The sequence below is a fragment of the Octodon degus genome, unplaced genomic scaffold (assembly GCF_000260255.1).
Source record: "Octodon degus isolate 3935 unplaced genomic scaffold, OctDeg1.0 scaffold00170, whole genome shotgun sequence".
NCBI lineage: Eukaryota > Metazoa > Chordata > Mammalia > Rodentia > Octodontidae > Octodon > Octodon degus.
Genome location: NW_004524746.1, coordinates 2,176,917 through 2,198,935, shown reverse-complemented (window position 1 = coordinate 2,198,935; position 22,019 = coordinate 2,176,917). Strand labels below are relative to the sequence as shown.

At 38.0% G+C, this 22,019-nt stretch overlaps 1 protein-coding gene across 3 annotated transcripts in view; it reads right to left on the bottom strand.

Moving 5' to 3' along the window:
• Nucleotides 1-22,019, bottom strand: part of Cped1 (cadherin like and PC-esterase domain containing 1) — a 296,384-nt gene that overhangs the window by 217,238 nt on the left and 57,127 nt on the right. For all 3 annotated transcript variants that reach the window (XM_004643315.2, XM_023703413.1, XM_023703414.1), the window contains exons 4-5: nt 16,250-16,356; nt 2,983-3,055 (exon numbers count right to left, since the gene is read on the bottom strand). In XM_004643315.2, coding sequence (XP_004643372.2) covers nt 2,983-3,055; nt 16,250-16,356 — 180 coding nt within the window. The remainder of the gene's footprint in view (nt 1-2,982; nt 3,056-16,249; nt 16,357-22,019) is intronic.

Here is a 22,019-nt window from a genome sequence, read left to right as displayed (position 1 = left end):
TGGAGACACCTCTATGCCACTTTCATAGTCCTGCACATCTCACAAACAGGCACTGATAACTTTTGATCTGAACCATCTTTACAGAGATATTTATACAGCAGATACTTATAGTGGATACCTGTCTGAAAAAATACAGACAGCACTTCAAAAAAGAGGGTAAGTTTGCTTTTGCTAGCCTAACAATACTTTATCTTCCTCTGGGCCAAAAGTGACTTCTTGCTATTAAAGATTCATATTCCCTAAACTTGAATTTATTCTCTTACAATGCACACCACTAGTTACAGAAATGGTACCTACCCAGGGGATGAAACTTGATTCAGTAGCGTGGTACAAATGCTTGTAGTTTGTCCACTGCTACTGTCATAAGCAAAAATGTCATTTGTCTCTAATTCAGGCAACTCATGTCCTCTGATAACATGCATAACTATAGGGCCAGCGAGATAGCTCAGCGGACGAAGCACCTGTTTAAGCAAGCGCAGGGACAGCGGTTTGATCTGTGGTACCACATGCCACACCAGCCCTGCTCCCGAAGGCACCGAGCTGGCCACGGAGACAGGGCATGGTGGAACGCGCTTATAATCCCAGTGCTGGGGAAGCTGAAAACAGGAGGGTCACTAGGAGTCTGAACTGCGTAGTGAGACCCTGTACCAAATACATTTTTTAAAAAAAGCATAACTGTGGCAAGTTGACTTGGGATCATCACAGTTTCTAATAGAAACATAAAAGTTTGGAGATAATCAGATAAAGAGAGAAAACATTACATGCAATGAGGCTTCTTGTTCAATTTTTTGAATCTAGGATGATTAAGTTACAACTTTGAGCAGTATGCATTAGGTATGATGTAGAATCTGCTTTATTCTTCAAAAAAATTATATATAAACAAATATACATACACATAGAATTTAATTGATTTAAAATTAAATACATGATATAGATCTTATCTCTACCTACAGATTTAAAAAACAAAAACTCCAACAACCTCATGGAATGAACTCTCACAGATAATAGACAAAAAAGCAAAACTCTCTGGTTTGAAAATATGACCTCTTTTAACCTCCAAATAAAACACAGATTAAAGGAGAATGGGCTAGGCTACCTTTAAATAAAATGTCTACATTATTTAGTGTTATGTTTAATTTTATTATCTCACCTTTTTAAAATACCATAAACTTAGGTACTGACAAGTTATTACATAATCTTAACTCAGTATTAAATATTCATCATTCACAATAAACAAAATATTTTGAGTTTTATGAATATTGAGTTTATATTAAATAACAAATATTCTTAATAATAATTTACAACTAAAGCTACTATTTTAGCCGGGGAGATGGCTCAGTGGAATATGCGCTTCCCTGGCAAGCTCAAGGGCCTGAGTTCAATCCCCGGTTCCACAAAAAAATAAATAAATAAAAATAAATAAATAAAGCTACTATTTTAGAAATTTATCAGAAAATAATGCTACTTTTTTAAAAGTTATACATCTAGAGAGAATTATCGTTAGCTACAGAAAGACAACATGACAGGAGAAATAATTTCATTGAAATGACTATATATTCCATGAAACCATTGTTAGTCACAGAGATAAAAAGAGTATTAACACACTAGCAAGTGAGAAAAGGACTACATGTGTCTAGAATTTATAATGTCCTTAAGAATGAGGCATGTAAAAAAAAAGAAAGGAAGACAGAAACATTTCTTAATTTAATGGAAGTAAAATATAAATTATATAAAATCTGGGGTAAATTTTTAAAATGGATAATTTATTTCAAATCATAAACCGGGCACCATTGCTGTGATCTTCCTCTGCTAACTACAATGCTAAAAAAAAAATTAAACCAATCATTCTAAAATATAAATAATAAAAATAAAAACAGGCTTTAAAAGTCTATAGGCTGTGATCAAAATGCAAACAACATTTTTTTTTTGGATTGCCTTAACTAAAAGAACACTGGATATTCATTAATATTCTATTAATTGAAATAGATTATTTTACTTCCCACAAACTACTACTTTTTTATAGAGAAAAAGCTTCCAGCTAGAGTTTATCAAAAAAAATCTCCAGAGATTATAATCAGTTACAATTAATATATAAAATAATAATACTAGAACCAAATTTATTCAGCTATTTATATGGAAATGTAATTGAAATTTGAATTACTGATTCATTTCTATTTTAATTTCTGATAAATGATAATAGAAGACTGTAGTTTTTCCAATGGGGCGTGCCAAGGGCAGCGATGTTGGGTGTGGAGACAACCCTGAGGAAGAGCTGAAGGGTTAAGATACCGCCTCCTTTTCTGGTTCCACTGGGACATACATTAATATAAGACACAATTAAAATTATGCAAATCTAAGTTTTAATTATGTAACAAAATATTTTCTAAGGACATAAACTATTAAACAACAAATGAGTTTTAAGCATGAAATCTGAGAAACTCTTCCACCAATGTGTTTTGAAGCAGGCTATAATTTCATCCAGAAGGGCTTATTTAATTTATAAAGGCTCATGTACTCTGCTGAGGTTTTTCCACTATATGAACTTGTATGAAAATTGGAAGTGGAAATTTTTTTTGAGTTCCTAATATAGTCGACATGAGCTACTCTGTATTCTGACTTAAACACATGTACATATAAGAGGACTTTAGAAAGAAAAAAACAAATTTTATAATCACAATAATTTAGTCATAAAGAAACCTACATTTTTAAAACATCAAACTTCACATAATTGAGTTACTAAAATACTTTTTAAAATATAGCAGCATTTGCTTTAAACACAAACGGAATGCACAAAAAGTAACAGGTATCTACCAGATCAAAAGATGGAAGAATGTCATATTACTTATGATGAAGGTCTTTGACACAGAAGCTGCGTGACAGTGGAATGATAGAGAAATAAGGCTGCCACTCTGCGTCTACACCGGCTGATGTCTGCGAAAAATACACACGTTACATGCAGATTCATAATTAACTAAAGATTACCTGGAAATCTTTTAATTATTTGACATAATCCTTCCTTTCTGCAAAGCTGATATAATTCTGGTAATATATTTATCTGCAAGGAATAAAAAAAATTCTAGTGAGTTAGACATTTGTAAATGGTGAAGCAAAGAAAACACAGAAACCAGAAAGGGTTTTTTGTTTTGTTTTGTTTTTTTTTTTTTTTTTTTTTTTTGGGTTTTTTTTTTTTTTTTTTTTTTTTTGTACAGGCTCTACGGGGTTTACAGGGTCTCACTAGGTAGATCGGACTGACTTGCAGTGATTCTCCTGTTTTCAGCCTCCCAAATACTGGGATTAGAGGCGCGCTCCACCACGCCCAGTCTCAATTGAAGTCTCAGAGCTCCCCGGGGGCGGAGCCGGCTCGGCATGCCTGGGATGGAACCTTGGCCGCTGCATCTGCCTAAGCAGGCACTTCAGTTTGCTGAGCTACCTGGCGGGCCCCAGAAAGTTTAAACATGGAGCTCTCTGTCCACAGTTCACACCCAGCCCTCACATCACTGCGAGTCTGCATTCCAATACAGAATATTGAAAGTGGCTTATTTGATAATATGAGACAATAGCCGTTGGAAATCTTTGAAAATATTTGAACATAAGTCTTGAAAACTTTTTTTTTTTTAATTTCACATTTGTTAGATACAAAAAGTACTTAGGGCAAGTATTTTTAACACAAGTAACTTCATAGTTGCTAATTTTGCATTGCAAAAACCAGCACCAGACACACTTCAGAGTCAACAAAATTCCAAAGTTTCAAAGGCCCTCAGTGATTTTCATCATGCAGCTATTTACAGTAACTCAGTGTTAAATGTGTTTCAAAATTTCATATGTAGCCTTCAGCCTGGAGGACACTGTTGCTTTCACACATAAGCAGGTCACCACAAAACTCTTTTAGCCAAACTTTGCTTTTAGTAGGCTTAATAAATTTTTTTTCTTTTTTCTTTTTAATTTGGTGCTTTAAACAATTTATTTAGCTGAAACAGACTTACATTTATTTCTGAAGTGACTTCCATTTATTTTGATACATCTTTTCCCCATGATGATTTACAGGATCTTCAAGCCAATATAAATATTTTATAAATATTTGAATATTTGGGCATATACCTGCACAATAATACCTCAGCAATGTGTTTCAGTCAGAAAAACACCAAAGAGGAAAGACTAGACACAGTTACTAGGTGCAGTGAAAAATCTGCTGCAAATACTTCTGAGATAAGAAGGCACCACATACCTGTTCAACTAAGAAAACCACCCTGACAACACAGGATGATTTTATTTTTACATAGGACCTAGAACACTTAAACTGCCAGTTAGGTACTGAATAGCAGAGCAACGTCCCCAGTTTATGCCATGAATTCATAGGGAACAGGTTCCAACAACTCAGTTTCCTTTCCATTGGTCCTCACAACTTGTGCTTCTCTGGAAGGGGCAGGCTAGGGCTTCATTTGAACCCAGGTACCTTTCTCTTTGGCTTCCTTCTTTTTCTGATCATTTTACTTGACGTTTCAGGAAGCTATCATGACTTTGAGTGTTTATTATGCTCAATACCCACATTAATCCTCCTGGCAAGTATCTTGCCCTTACCTTGCTTGTTTACAGCAATGCCAACAGCATGCTGGGTAACATTGTTGACTTTTCCTGTTTTGCCTTGGTAACATTTGTGAGGCCTTCCTTTTTGCACAGTACCCCTTCCCTTGATGTCTACAACATCACCTTTTCTGTAGATTTGAATGTATGTGGCCAAGGGAACAACCCCATGTTTTCTAAAAGGTCTGGAAAACGTATACCAGGTTCCCTTCCTCTTGTCCTTTGTGTTAGTTGTTTTGGCAAGTTACTGGAAGATGGCAGTTCTGGCCAAAAGGCAATAAATGTTTTCATATATTTAATTATACTAATTTTTAGCTTATAAAGAAAAGATTTAAAAAAAAAGACTGGGTGTGGAGGCATGTGCCTGTAATCCCAGCTCTTGGGAGGCTGTAAACAAGTGGATCACTATGAGTCCAATCTAGTAGTGAGACCCTGAACACCCTGTAGACCTTTCCCTAAAATACAAAAAAAAGATAATTTTATTCTCATCTGGGAATTTATAAATGGACTAACTAGGTATTATAAATTAAATTCCAAAAGTAACAACAAATATGATAAAGTATCATCAAAACCAACAAAAAGAAATCTGTGTAAATTATCTTGAAAATCTGATTCACTTTGAGACATATTATTTTCAAATTAATTCACTCTGGCCTAATAAGGATTATATTTTCTGTACTGTGTTCCATAGACATTACTAGATAAAAGGGATTCAGTTGTATTGGAAAAAAAGAAATGGTTGTGGTCCTGTTTCCATACATAATGGAATTTTTATCTTGAACATATTTTGCTTCTTTCTTTTTTTTCCCAATTTCTTCATTTATATGTATATACAAAGGCATAAAGAGCTTTGGTTTCTAAGTTCCACTTCTGCCATAGAACTTTAATGAAGTCTATAACAAGCTGTACTTTTAAAAACTGATTCATTTAAAGTGCTTTGAAGTAGTACATTGATTAAATCTCTTCCAAAATTTGTGATCTTATTAATCCTCATCATTTATTCAGTGAACTTTCTGCTCCCCAGTAAGAACTACAGAGAGAACAACTCCAGCTCAGGTCCTGTATGAATGAAGTCCAGGCTTCAGCAGAATCCACACTTAAGAATCAGTAAGGACAGAATTCCTAAGCATTGTAGTCATTGGAAGTCTACAAGAACACCGAAGTCTAGTCATTTACGTTCTTCTATACTGGGAACTAAAGAAAGACTGGCAGTGTAGTTCTGTACTACCAGTTTTAGGGTCCTCTACATTTCTCAAATTAAAAAATGTGAAAATTCAGCAACTGGATGTGGAAAATAAGGACATCAAAAGCCCTGAATGCTTCTACTCAGAATTTTTAAGGACTAGAGGGACAAAGCACTGCAAAAGTTTTTAGGGTTTTTTTTTTTTTAAACACACAAGGTATCTTCTAATTAAGATTGTGAAAAGCTTCAAGAGTCAGTAACCCCAAGCCATTTTCCCTACATAAGGCAAAAATCACCCAGCTGCTAGTGACTTAGTAGAATCTCTGACATTGAGAGGATTCCGGCACAGAAGCAGCGCTAGGCCAGCTGCATGGAAGGCCGTGCGGGGCTCGGTCCGTTTCTGACCTCCCCTAAGGCGTGCGGAGCTGATGTGCTGCCAGGCACAGCCTGAGCGCACCTGCAGTTAGGCCGCCCCACCAGACGCACACGGAAGGCCCGGCAGAGCCCTGGTCAGATGGATAATGGCGACTGGATGAACGGGCCAAGGCTACGTCGGTAGCTACGGCATCGATGGCATTGTCAGCACTAACTTCAGACAGAAGGCTGGGTTGCTGTGTCTCAGCAGACAGCAGAGAGACGACCCTTCTTTGGAGACATTGGACCGGAAAGATTAATTGACTCCGGAGGAACAGAAAAAAGGCTTCAAAAAGTGAGAGCCAACCCAAGGGAAGCAACTGTTCTGCACTCTGCCGTGTTTTCCTGTCCCCCACCCAATGACTTCGCATGCTCTTTCCTCTGAAGCACATACTCAGAATTCACAGGACTGCAGATGACATAACAGTGATGACACATGACGCTAGAAATATCGCCTCTACTCAGCTCTAAAAATGAACCCCAGACTAAGCAGCCAAACTGAGCAACTCAGCACAAGAGGTGAAAACATTCAAGGGTCACGCTGCGGTTGTTGACTGACTGCATTATATATTTGATTACTGACCCTAACAATGCTCTCCTACATCCTCATTCTTTTTCCTTTTGTGTATATCATAAAATAGAAAATATTCACACCATTATCAAGTGGAATATCATCAAAGTAGTTTTAATCCAGATTATCTGATTTTTATATGATGAATTTCTCAGTTTAGCATTACAAAATTATTTTTAATAGCTGTTTTTAGAGAAATGTAAAAATAATAACAAAATCGAGAGAAAGTGAGATTCCCCTTATAATTCCATACATCCACTGACCCTACACTGTATACTCTCCCTCCAATATGAAGTTCCCTTAGCAAAACAGGATTTTTGTTATACTTAAATTTACATTAACATTTCATCATCAGCCAAATAATCATTTATTTTTTGAGACAGGGTCTCACTATATAGTGCAAGGTGGTCTCAAATTCAGTACACAGCCCAGGATGGTCTTGAGCCAACGTTCTTCCTGACTCAGCCTCCCAAGTGCAGGAGTCACAGGTATAGGCCGCTATGCCCAGCCCACATAATTATTTGTACTAAACACTAATGTCGTATTTGGATGCCTTATACAGAAACACATGGATGTGTTTATATGAAGGCTGCTTTTCTTTACTTGGTATTAAACTATTTTTTCTTTTCAGTGCTGGGAATTGAATCTATTACCTTCTCACTGAGCTACATCCTTAACCCTGTAATTATTTTTCTAAGTCATTAAATTGTCCAGGTTGGACTCATACCTTCCATCCTCTGTTTCAGCCTCCCAAAGTGCTTGGATTATAGGGATGCCCTGACCCTCTGAAAGAATTAGATTACATATTTAGAATAACAATAATGACTTGCATACGCTGGTATATTTCTCACAGATCAAAATGGGAGGAAGAAAATTTTCATTTAAAAAGATTTTAATTCTAGCATATCTCCAAAATTCAGTTTGTAAACCAGGTATGGTGGAACATGCCTGTAATCCCAACACTTGGGTGGCCAAAGCAGGAGGAGCATTTCAGGTTCAAGGCCAGTCTCAGCTATGTAATGAGTTCAAGGCCAGCCTGAACTGCATAGTGAGACCCTGTTTTAAAAAAAAAGAAAAACCGTAGTCTGTAATAATTTGCACCAAAATTGTTTCTATTACACATTATCAAAAGTGAAGTAAAAATCATTCTTTTGAGAAATAGTTCATTAATAAAAGCAAAAGCATAATATTAATTATAAGCATTTGAAAAGTGCTTACAAATCAAAAACATGAAACCATAGTAATATCATTAACTTCCTTTTTTTATGTATTTAAGACAGGGTCTACAGGATCTACAGGGTCTATAGGGCCTCACTTCACAGATCAGACTCATAGTGATTCACCTGTTTGCAGCCTCCCAAGCACTAGGATTACAAGCATGGACCACCACACCCAGTCTCAGTGGTTGGCTCAGGGGCAGGGCCTGGGTATCAGGAATAGAAACCCAGTCCCTGCATCTGCCTAAGCAGGCATTTTAGTCCACTGAGCTGTCTGGCCAGCCCTAATTTGAACTCTTTAAAAATATATATTTTTTAAAAAGTACAAAATATTGTATTCTGTAAGAGTATTAAACAGAAAAATTGTAAGTGGTACAGAATTTCACTTAACAAAATAAAACATATTTCACAGTATTTGTTGTAATGCATAATGTTTCTTCCAACTAGTTGTTCATATTATCAGATACATGCATGCAAAATTGGAAGAAGAAAAAAATATAAGAAATTAAGATGAGAAAAAGGTCAAAGAATTGAAAAATGGAGACAAAACAAATTAGCATTAACAGGAGAATCACTACGAGTCCGATCTGTATAGTGAGGCCCTGTGGACCCAGTAGACCCTGTCCTAAATACATAAAAAAAGAAGTTAATGATGTTACTGCAGTTTCATGTTTTTGATTTGTAAACACTTTTCAAATGCTTATAATTAATATTATGCTTTTGCTTTTATTAGTGAACTATTTCTCAAAAGAATGATTTTTACTTTGCTTTTGATCATGTGTAATAGCAGTTTCATTTTCATAGTTTCATTTTCATAACTCTTTATAAAGAATAAAAAATACCCAGGTGAAAAATTTTCCTGGGTACCTGAACACTGAGATGACACTCACATCAAATGGGGGTCTCTTCTTTTTTTTTTCTCATTGTACCTGTTCATGCCTTTTCTCTTATCAAAATTCAGGCCTCCCAAAGCTATTCAGTATCATTAGCCAGAAAAAATAATGACAAGAAATTAGGAGAATCAGCTAATCAGAGAAAAAGAAGTCTTCCTTCCCTCCATCTTTCATATACAAGTTCCATTCCACCTAATTCACCCAAACCCGGAAATGCCCTAGCATACTTTACAGTCAGAGCTGTTTCAGTAGTTCTCAGCTCTCCAAGTACTAAAAACAGCATCCTGGTTTTAGGGACTGCTAATCCTACAAATATTTAAAGCTAGAAATGAATCCCTCTGTGTTTGCAATGCCAGCACCCATCTGTTTGAGATGAGATAGAGGCTCCATAACTATACTTAGTGTTCCTCAAATAGTGCAGCCGGCATCCCCTCCAGCACCTAGGAAGTGATCCTGTTTAAATTCATGTTACTATCCTCCTGACCAGAGAAAGTCCTGACCATTCATTTCCTGTTACACATTTTATGACCATTTTCATTAAGCATTAAAATTGCAAAGCTCTAGTGAGAATAGTACTTCTAATTTGAGCAGGTGCCTTTTCTTTGGTCAGTATAAAGTCTTGAAAATATTGAGGCATCCTCAACAAAGCTGAAGGAAATTGTCTTTTGGATATGTATGTTGTTTACATAAATAAGTCACGGCTCATGTAGCTTCAAATTATTCACTCTCCAAAGAGATAGCTATCTACATGTATTACTGAAAATTTATGCATTATTTAAGAATATTCATCTAAGAATACTCATTAGATGAGGCTTAAATGCAGGGACTAAATACTGATTCTATTGATATGACAGAAAAACAGAAATTTGAAGTCCATTCCCTGGGTGTGACTCTGCTGAGTTAGTTATTAGCTATGAGGTATTAGACAAGATTCTTAAACCCTCTGTGTTTCAATCTGTTCATCTGCAAAAAAAAAATATGAAATAAAAAACAAAAACAAATAAAATCAAAAGGTGTTAGAATGATGTTTAATGCATTTCAGTATTATGTGTCAGCTATCATTATTTGTCATTTCTATGTTCAACATTTCTTCATCCCAGTAGACCTGGCTCCATCACACCAGCCCTGCTGTCACTGTACTGGTCCAAGCCACCCTTATCTTGGGCCCGTATCACTGCAGTGTCTGGTCTCCTTGATTTGGTCCTTGTTCACTGGGTCCTCATTATAAACAGAACCAGAGCAATCCTGTAAGAACCCAGTTGGAATTCATGTCACCTCCCTTCTCAAAACCCTCCAATTATCCTCCACCTCACTAAGAACAAGAGCCCCAGAGCTTACCAGGGTTCCCCTGGCTCCTGTCAGGAAGCCACCACTCCAGATACATGCATGTCTTCACTTCCTACCCCACTCACTTTGTTCCCATCACCTAGGGCTCCTGTGTTTCTCAAATAAGCAAGGCATCCTTCTTCATGTCTGCCTGCTGTTCCTCTCCTCTGTATCTGTGACTCACGCTGAGCTACTAAGGAGGGAACGCCCCATCTGCCAAGCACACTCAACTGTCATCTGCTTGGTGGAATCTTCTCCCATCATTTCACTGAAAGACCACCCCCCACCCTGAGTCAGTGCTTTCCTGACTTTACTTTTCTCCTTAATTCTTTTTTTTTTTTTAATCTAACATATATTTTTCCCTGGTGATTTCTTCTTTCCCAAACTTGCTACATGTGTCTAAGCTCCCCAGGGCAGGGATTTCTGTCTGTATTGTTAATTGTGTTCTCAGTGTCTAAAGCAGAGATTAATACAGTCATTCAGTTATAGAAAGAACAAAAGAATAACTGAAAAAATAAACATATAGTTAAACAAAAGTATGAATGAAGTGAGAAAGCCCAGAAGGAAATTAGTGAGACATCTGCAAGCCAATCCTCTCATGTTTTGGGGTCTCCATCTTGATAAATGGTGTCGGCTGAAATTTAACACAAAAGTAATTCTCAAGAGAAAAAATTTCTCACAAAGGATATCTTTTTTATTTAAAGAAAGGGACTCAGACATGTCGTATTGATAGATGCACCTCTTTTTTTTTTTTTTTTTTTTTCGGAACCAGGGGTTGAACTCAAGCCCTTGCGCTTGCCAGGGAAGTGCTTATTCCACTGAGCCATCTTCCCGGCCCCCGATGCACCTCTTTCTTAAAAAATAATTTCAGAGCTGGGGTTGTAGCTCAGTGGTAGAGTACTTGGTTAGCATGCATGAAGCCCTGGGATCAGTCACCAGCACCACAGAAACAAGTAACAAAACCAAAAATACTTCCCATAAATGATTATAGAAAAAATAGGACATAGTAGTCACTACTAGGAGAACAGAATGATGATTATGGGCAAGATCCATTCCTGAAAGTTAAGATTCTTCAGTAAAGTTTGAGGAGAACTAGGATATTTGTGTAGTCTTGAGGTGTCTTCTCCCAAGATACATACTAATTACAAGAGTAAAAGTAGTAATTTCACAGTAGAAATCCCCAGCAACTACCACCATCAACTGGTGATGAAGGTTATGAAGGTTAACATCACCAGTAATAAGACAAATGAGCACCATGTGCCTCTTATTTATTTATTTATTTGTTTATTTGTTTATTTGTTTATTGGTAGTACCAGGGATATAGCTCAGGACCTTGCACTTGCCAGGCACTTCCACTGAGCTGTCTCCCTGGCCCTATGCCTCATATTTTAAACTGAAGAAGGCATATCATTTCTGGGATTCTCTTTCCAAAAGTCCATGATTTTATGAGAAGATAACTGATAAACCAAAATTAGGAGACATTCTACAAAACACTTAACTATTATTCTTCAAAAACTTCAAAGTCATAAAAAAAAGGACAGATGAACAGTCAGAGATTGTGAGAGACTGCAGAGAAGTTAAAGCTTCATGTAACAGAACATGTTAGTGGACTGTAGAACAGAAAAGCAGCATGAGTTTTGTAATTTAGTTAATAGTGCATATCAAATGTTAATTTCTTAGTTTGGATAAATGTACCATGGTTATATAAAATATTAACTATACAGTAAATTTGGGGTTTATGGAAAATTTTTATACTATTTTTGCAGTTTCTGCAAGTGTAAAACCATTCCAACGTTGTAAAGAGCTCTCACCATAACCGATGCTGTGCTTGTGCTGCTCTTTGCTTACTCACCACACGATCTTCTCACCTTGTCTATTGCTGTCACTGGCTGCCCTGCTCTGTGTCTCCTCATCACAGGTTCCCCAGGCCTCCTGGGACTTCCATGCAAATTTAAGCTAGCAAATGTCTGGAGACTGTCCAGAGTCTAATGCCTTCTTATTTGATGAAAGATATGTTGACTATGGAGCATAAATAATGTTTCCAAAAATCATCGAGGTAATGATTTATGGTGCAAGAGTTTACTGTCAAAGTCGTAGGGAGAGAAGGATGTTGGAGGCACAGAACACATATCTGTGTGTGCCCAGGTCCTAAACCACTTGTTTTGGAGCCCAGGAAACAAAGTAGAGAACCAAATGGTGTAGAGGCGTAGTCCCCCTCATTGGCATCTATGCCCGGTTCACACAGAACTGATGGATTGTAAGGACTTGGAGCACCTGGACACTTTTGTTGCTAGGGTTGGCACCCAGGTCAGGAGCATGTCTTTCACAGGAGCATGAGGGCAGCTGCCACAGTAGGGAGTGTTGCTTAGGTAACTTTGGTGTAGTGAGCTATCGGGGGTGAGGGACTTACAACAAGATCGTGAAAATTCTGTTTCCAAGAGTATTTGAGATACCCTCTATGCTCAGGGAAGCCAAGGGGGAAGCTTCTGAGGGAGGTCTGCATGGCCCAATAGACATCAAACTAGCACCAATATGACAGTACTTTTCCTTATTAGCTGGGCAAACCTAGCTTCTATTTGCATGTAACAAGAAGAATAATGAACAATAAATGCATACAGAATTAGAACTACACATGAAGAATTAGAAGAATGCTCATGGGGGGAAAGCCGGGGAAGCCCTGCTGCAGCCAGTGAGCTGGTGTGGAATCTGGCAGACCCTTGAGGCTGATGCCAGGCCAGCCGAGCACATGAGGGCATCACAGCCTTTGCCTACTCTTGTCCTGGGCTCCATAATTCTTTGTGGTGGACGTTATGCAGTAGTGAGCAGCGCCTTTGGCTTTGACCCATAGTTGTCAGTAACACAGCTCCCTCCTTAGCTGGGAAAAAACCAAAACTACCTCTGCACATTGCCAAATATTATATGGACAGAGACAATCCCTTCTAGGTGCAAATCACTGTGGTAGAGAGAAAAGGTAGGAAAAAATAATTATAATAAATGAATGTAGCAAAAAATAACATAGATATTTAGGAAACAAAAATTAATATAACATCCTTTATGGTGCTGCACTCTAAGAAGTAATAGAAGAGTATTGTTGGGCCAGAAGCCACTCACAACAATTCTTCAGTGGCTGTCTGTACTACATTGTCACTGACCGGGAGGGAGGTTCAGATGACTTTTATAGGCAGAAAGACAGGCAATCTTGCCCGTTGACTAGCGATGGTCTCGGACCAATGGGAGGTGCAGGCAAGAGCCCGGTGGGCGGTTGGCATTTGAGTTCCTCTCTCCAGGTTCCCTCCCTAGAGGCTGGTGACTGGCAAAGGATGCACTTTCCTGGGTCTACAGTACCTTCTAGGGACTCCTCTTCCTTGGTGTGGCTCTTGTTAGGTCCTGGCTGCACCACTCCTTCCCCAGACCTCTCTTAAGACCATAGCTGGTGAGAATTTGAGAAGCTGCTAGCCCTACTTGGGTCTCACTAGGCTCTTGTTGTTTTGTTTGGGGATTTTTTTTTACTCTGCAAATCCCTTTTCTATAATTCCTTTATTAGTTTCTCTTCAGTTTCTCTCTCCTCAGAATGCCCTCTGAGTATGCCATGTGCTCCTGCCATGTGCTCACATGCAAAACACACTGTAGACTTTGTCTTAGAGTTGATGAGAAGGCACTCAATATTTTAAAGCATAAGAATAAGAAGGTTAGTTCACCATTTTATAAATATAAAATTATTTGGCAAATAATTATAGAGAGGTAGATCTCAGGGGCAAAAATTTGACTCAGAAAAAAGAACGAGGACAATTTAGCAACAATAATGATAAAGTACTGATGATCTAACAAGAGCAAAGGAGTGTGTAGATGGATAATAGACTTGATGAGTATGAAGGGCTTAATGTCTTTATAGTTACTGGCTGTTGATATGATACAGGTGTCAAAGGAGAGGAAGGGCTGAAGGGCGGAGGGCGGACCTCGGGCTTCCATGGCAGAGTGGCTGATTGTGTTTCTGAGCAACAGCAGAAGAGCTGCAAACTTCAAATGCAAGAGCAGACTCAGATTTACAGGGGGAGATAATGAGCCCATCATAAGTGGGTGAGTCTGAGAACACCCATGGAGAGCCGCTCAGACATACCCAAAGCAGAAGCCAGGAAGGACTCTGAACAGTAACTGTCGGTTTGGAATCATCAAATGCAAATGATAATCAAAATCTGAGCAATAGTGTAGAGAAACACTGGCATTTAAAGAATGAGCAGAAAAATGGCTATGAAGGAAACAGAACAGCGTGTTATACCTCAGTGGTACAGGAATTTCCTAGCGTGTATGAGGTCCTGGGTTTGAGCCCAACTATAGCAAATAAATAAATAAATAAGACAAATTCTAAAAGCAATGAAAGTGTTAAAGTTTGTCTAAATGCCTCCCCAAAGCCTCAGACAGGCATGGGGACACAGGCCTTTTCAGAGGTAGCTGAATCTAGAGTTGGTGACTGGTTTGTAGTGCAATGCTGGGATTAAGACTAACTGATTGCTGGATTAGTACACTGATTGGGCTGGCACCACTCTAATCCCAGAGGTCTGGATAAAATAAAAAGGACAGACTTCCCGGCAAGTGCAAGGTCCTGAGTTCAAAACCTGGCACTAGATAAATAAATAAGGCAGAAGGAGACCTGTTTTCCCTGTTCTGTTCTTGCTGCTTTTGCTGTCTTCTGTCACCAAGAACAGCTGTCCCCTGCCATGTGCCCCCTGCTTCAGAGCCAGCTGAGTAGGGACTGAAGCCTCCATAGACTGTGAACTGCACAAACCTTTCCCTCTTCAACTCTGGGAGTTAAAGGATGGCTGACAGTGCAAAAGGACACCCTAATGACTGCACCTAACTGAAAACTCAAGGGAATAAGCAGAGGAGGAAAGAAAATATCTAGACTATTCCTGAAACCATGTCAAATAATCACAGTAGGCTACTATTACTCCACTTAGGGACTTAAAATAATTTGCACCTTTTTCATAGACTTGTTATAAGCATCAATTGTCTGCTGCATAGTTATACAGCCTAGACAGCAAACAGTGAATGTGAACTTTTAAAACTTAATAAGAGCCTGGAAGCAGCTGCAGGGGCCAGGGTTCAATGCCCGGGCCTGTAGTGCTGGCTCCACCCTGGGGGGCACTCTGAGATGGCAATTGAGATTGGGCATGGTGGTGCGCACCTGTAATCCCAGCTCTTGGGAGGCTATAAACAGGCAGATGACTATGAGTCTGATCTAGTAGTGAGATCCTGAACACCCTGTAGACTCTTCCCTAAAATACTAAATAAATAAATAAATAAATAAATAAATAAATAAAACTTAATAAGAACTTGTATGGTTCTTACTGTCACTTAGATTAGATTGAAAAAGCCAAAGCAATAAGATTCTGGGTTACTTTGACAAAACAAGTGGTCAAAGTAACCCACTACTTCATAGGCTGCAGAATTTTAAGTACAGTTTGAGTATTACTCAGTGAAAAACTACTTGACAGCCTCTGGAACTGAGAGATATATTGTCACACATAAAATTGTGACTCTTTTGTGGTAAAATATGTAAGGCATGGTGTTACATTTTGCATTATGTCTCCTAAAGGCTAATAGGACAAAGGCATGCCTTTGGTACTATTGGAAAGTGGTCGAGTCTTTAGGAAGTAGGGCCTATGTGGAGGAGGGTGGGTCAGTGGAAGTACGCCCTTTAAGATGACATGAAGACTCTGATTCTTCTGTCTCTACCTCCTGGCCATTGCGAGGTGAGCAGTTTCCTCTGCCACAAGCTCCTGGCCAGGCTGTACTGCCTCGACATCACTCAAAGGCAGCAAGGTTAGGAGACCACATGGGGACCTAAGCCCATGAGACTGAGTCAAAATACATCCTTCTTCTTCACGAGCTGACTGTCCTTGAGTGTGTTGTCACAGCAACGGGAAGCAGGACACATGGCCAGCTGTGACTTTGTTGGCAGATGTAACTAATTTTTCAAGACTCTTAAATACATTATGGATCATGAAATACCACTGTTAATATTCATAGGACTGATAACATTTGTGCACATGTTTAGGCTACTTACCTTTTGATGTAAACCCAGCTGGCACATATCTTCCTTGGATACACAGGGCTTTCCATCTGTCTTCCTTGAAGGTAAGCAAATGAGTAAATCCCAAGTGTCCAAATTACCTAAAAGCAAAAGAACATTGGAAAACGGATTATCTTTATCAGCTATTTTAAATCACAATTTAGTTCCTTGGATTAAAAAATATAATTATCCTAAAACATAAATAATAGTTATTCTGAATATATATATATGTGTGTGTGTGTGTGTGTGTGTGTGTGTGTATTTTTTGTTTTTTATTTATTTATTTTTTGTGGCCAACTCAGCCCACCCTGGGAGCCAGGCTGGCCAGCAAGTCGAGCTAGGGGATCAGGGGATCAAATTACAGTCCCTGCACTTTGACTAAGCTTGCCTAAGCTGGCGCTTTAGACCACTGAATTGTCCTGCCAGCCCTATTCTGAATATATGTAAAAGATAAAAACTAATACTCAAAGTAACTAACATTCAATCTGTTTAATTTAAGAGGCTACCACTTTGTACTTATTATTGTACTTTAGGGAAAGTTCTGAGAAGAACTGAAAGTTCTCAATTTTCTGAGAAGATATTATAAAAGAGCCTTTAAAGGATTATAATTAGAGTGCATTAAGTCACTAATATCATTATAAAGTCTTCTCTGGAGAGTGGAAGGAAAGATTGTGCTATCTCTTCCTTTAAAGAGGAAGAAGTTATAACATCAAATAATGATGAAAACTTACATTTTTTTTCCTGAGCATATGTATTACTAGTATTTTTAGAGTTCGTAAACCTAATATATTTTAGAAGTCTTCTTTCTTATTCCAAGAAAGTTACAGTAGATAAAAAATAAAATGAAATAAAATAAAAAAGACAAGCTTTGTGTAAAAGGGACTTACACTGTCATTATAGAGAGCAGAAGTGAGTTCAAATTAGAGTATAACCCAGAGTGAAGCAATTGTTATTTCAGCTATTTTATCAAGGGAAAGGCTCTTTGTCAAAAAATCATAGCAAACTGACAAGTAATCTCAAGTGAGGTCATTCTTACATAATACCTGAATTTTTTTTTTTTTTTTTTTTTTTTTTTGGTTACTGGGGATTGAACTCAGGACCTAGCGATAGCCAGGCAGGCACTTATGCCATTGAGCTATCTCCCTGGCCCAACACTTGAACGTTTTTAAATGAATGTTTACGTGTATTAATGGCTTTATTTTCTCTTGTTCATATGCTATATATATATATATATATATATATATATATATATATGCCTTGTATGTAATTGAGACTTTAAAACATTTGTTGAATGAAAGAATAAAAAGACCCTAATAGAGCCGGGCAGATAGCTCAGCAGTCTAAGCACCTGCCTGGCAAGTGCAAGAAAACCCAGATTCAATCCTCCATACCACATTTCAAGCCGGCCCCACACCGAGCCAGCCACTGAAACCAGGAGTGGTGGTGCAAACCTGTAAGCCCAGCACTGGGGCAGCTGAGACAGAAGGATTACTATGAGTTTGAGCTGCATAGCAAGGCTCTGTACCAAATACATACATAAATAAATAAATAAACAAAAACTTTTAAAGACCCTAATAGAATAGTACACACTATACTTCATGTAGTCAAAAAATGAAGAAAAGATATACTTATTGTTTAATATTATAGATGATGTAGAAATAGGTATTTCAAAAATATCCAAAGGTAGAGTGTGAAGAGGCAATAGGCAATTTATGTAATACACTGACATGCCTGGGAAAGCTTTCTCATTTTGAAATTCAATTATAAAAGAAAATTTCTGTACACATTGCCTCTTTTTTTATCTATCTTGAGGGAAATACTCTTTGAATTACTAATTTAGGCAAGGCCTCACCATTAGGTGCTTCTAAAAAGCTTAGGAAATAATCACGCTCTCTAAATTTCTCTCTTCTAAAATTTCCCAAAATTCTTAATTGGAAAGCAAGGTGCTCCCAAAGAAAGGCATTACAAAAGATAGGATGAATAAAAACAAAAAATCTATAACAATTAGGAATAAAATTTTACTGTCCACCAATAAAGTGCTTTTCAATTTGACAAGGGCTGGGACTTTAATTTTCCTCTTGCTAGAAGAAAATCTTTTTCCAGCAAACATAAAGATTCAGAAAATTGCAGTCAAACTCTTGTCCTAGAACTTCTGTGTTGCCTGAGGTATCCCAAGAAAACAACAAAATAGTTCAAAAGGGCAGAGAAAGGAAGCAGGATGTGGGGCTGAGTGCAGTCTCATTTGTGTGAGAGCAGTCAGGACGTAGGACGCGAAGACAAACCCTGCTCCACACAGCCTCACTTTGAAAACAACTTCAGGTCTAACCCTATGGCTAAAACCAAGTGAGTACAATTGATGATGCTAATGATTTACTTTAAATGTGAGCTTGTTTTTTTATCTATTTAAAACATTTTATTCAAAGAGAAACACAAAGACTGCCTTTATTCTATATTGTTTCTAGCCCAAGGAATGCTAAAACCCTAGAAGAAACGTCCTGTCATAAGATTCCCAACTAAATATTTTGATAAGATAAGGGCATCCCAAGACAGAGGTTTCAAATTAAGGGTTGCATTGTTTGGGTCTTTAAAAGATATATTTTGTTTTCCTCCAAGTCTCGGGCATACCTCCCTTCACATAATCTAAAGTTGACAGGAAGAAATATATATTTAATCCATAAATGTTTAAAACAAGTTTACATGTGTAAGTAATTCAAAGCATTAAAATTACTGGGGACCTCTAGTGAAAAACACATTGTTCTAGAAATATGCAAGACACAGCAAAAGAAGTGCAGACAGTGACTGCCCTTTACAATCTTTATGAGGAGCCTAAAACATTAAAAAGAATTTAAGATAACTTATAAAGCATCATACAGTTTCTTGACTGTATGATTCATAAGCTTGACCTCTTACCCCTCAAAAAATTTTGATTAATATATGAAGTTAAAATTTAATAATTCAAAAATACTCTATAGAGATAATGCTTCCCCTTAAATTTCACCTTAAAATGAAGTAAAGGATAGTAAAAATTTCAAAATATACCTTCTTAAGCTTCTTCCCTAATTCTTACTACTACATTCTGGAAAACACTAATTGTTTCAACTCAGAATTCCTATTACACTCACTGAATTCTAGCTCAAGCTCTCAAAACTTTATTTACTAGTTAAGCATTTAGTAGCTCTTTTCACTTTCAGTACATTTTCATCTCAGCAATTAAGTGAAGCTAATATTATATCTTAGCTGAAGGCATGAACGTCTTGCAGGCTAGTGCCCAGGACCTGTAGCAGAAATTGTAAGCTGGAGAACATGGATTAGTCCAGCCCTCAGATGGGCTGCATTTGCCCTGAGTAGTGTTAGTGTTAGTTTTGTTTTTGTATTTTAAGTATTTGTCAAATTCAAGTATCAGTACAATTCACATAAAACCCCAGATGTCAGCCTTCACTTCAAAGCTTGGAAACTCTTGAAACAGTGGTCCTGCATGAGCTTGCAAAGGCTAACGCCGGCCTCGCACAGGGTCTCCCTGGCCTTCACTCCACAGCCGCTCTGCATCCAGTAGCAGTGAACTGTCTTTGACCTAGTGAAAAATACTGCTGTATTAATTTTCCATGAATTGATTATTTGGCAAATTGATATTTCATGTTTTAGCTTTTAATGAACTGCTTTGTTCATTAGCTAAATTGGTTTCATTGATATAAATTCTGGAAAATTGATACTTAGTAATTTGGTGGAAGAAAGATGGACATAGCCTTTTGATCTCTAGATTTGGCATGCTTTTTCTCAAGGTTGAAGATGGTTACTTTAACTTCAAATCCATTTCATTGGCTGTGTTAAGGGTATCAAAAATGGGAGCACGACCCCTTAGAGTCTTTCCTCTTAGAACTTGAGAGAATCAAAGGGTGGTGTGTGGTTGCCTCCTTTGCTGTGTCCCTGCCTCAGAGTGGAGTGCTAATGTGGCCTACGAGGCACTGCTGTGTGGCTGGACCTCCTGCTTCACCTTCATGACCTCTACCCATGTGAGCTTAGCTCAGGGCTGCTGCTGCCACAGTAGGAAATGGCGTTGGACAGATTCTGTCTAGAATTTTAATTTTTTGTACCAGGGATCGAACTCAGGACCTTGCACTTGCCTGGCAGGTGTTGTGCTACTGAGTTACAAGAATTTAAGAAATATTCTGTTCTAGTGTTTCTCTTGGTTTCTTCTGTCTCTTGAAAACTGGCATTGGAGTGAAAATGATCTGAGATGTCAAAGTTGGGTTTGGGAAGTGATGCATTGAGTGTTGGGAAGAGATTTCGAATACTGGAAATCTAGGTTTCAAAGCTATATTCTTGGAACTATTAGTACATCAAAACACAGATAGGTAACAGGGAAACAGCTTGTTGGTGCCCACTTATATTCAGTTCTGCAGGACTTCCAACAGCCCAGAGGTGCAGAAACAGCAATGGCACATAGTTTACAAGGAGGGAAAATGAGACAGACATAAGAAAAGAATTATCTAGCTTTGGTGTCTTTTAGCTATTGTCTCCTTCATCTGTTTTCTTTTGAGCCCTTGAGGGAAAGAATGACCAGAAGAGGTGCAACTCAAGGATTTGTGGGCCTTCACACACCATCTCAGTCCTACATTATTAGCAATCCTGCTGGGAAATGAAGCTAAATCTTCCTCCGCCAAAGGAACTAGTACTGAACTCCAGTGGACTCAGAAACTGTGTGTTAACTTGGCCTCCACCTACTGCGAAATGAAATCCCTAAAATTTACTAGTCGTTTTGCCCTGATAGTATTCCTTTACCTGTCACAAAGAAACTAGAACTCCCTGTTAGACTAGCCACAATCTTAAACAGAGGGGTCAAAGGGCACAGTGTTAAGGAAAACAGGATGTAGTTGTTCTGAGCTCCATCTCAAAATTATAAAAACATGAGCATTTTACAGGCATCTCTAAGACCATACAACAAAACTGCCGGTAACATCAATCAGCGGACCTCCACCGTGCCTGCCCTGCAAAAAAGGAAGACTCTAATTTTAGGACATGAGGCAAGGTCCAGGTTCATTAATTCAGATACAAGATGGCACTGAACCCAGCTTAGGTTATTTTCCCTCAGTGTTCTCAGAAACCACTTACGAGCTCAGTGTTAAAAGTAAAAGCTATTTTTTAAAAGAGATGTTTGCTGGTTTTTGTTTGTTTGGGTTTTTGTTTTTTTTTTTTTTAAATCATGGATCAGCTCTCAGGAGCGAGTCTTCCCTTAGAATATTTCCAGTCTCCCACAGGCAGGCTGCCATGAAAAGCAAGCAATTGTTTCCTGACTCACAGATGCCCTCTTCATTGATAAGGTCCATGGGATCAGTAATTTAATTCCAGAGAACTCCGCGATAGCAGAATTCATGCCAACACCATTCATATAAACACTGTATTCTCAAAGGATAAGAACTTGCTCACACTGTACAAAACTCTAAGAATATTAAGTCTATTCCTGTTCATTTTTCTCCATCGCATTTACCCTCGCCTGGCAGGTCATCATTTATTATCTGTCTTCCTGCAAGAGCTTTATGAGGTCAGAGACTATGTCTGTTTTGTTCATTGTCAGTCTCAGAACCAACAATAATGGCTGGAGTGTAGGAAGTGCTCACTACATGTCTGTATGCATAAATGAGAAAAAAATTATATGTAAGCAGCAGTCCAATAAATAGAATTTAACCAAAAACCAATCTATTAAAATGCTATCATAAAAATAGAAGAACATTGAGAAAATCATGACTTTTTTAAAAGAAAGATGTTA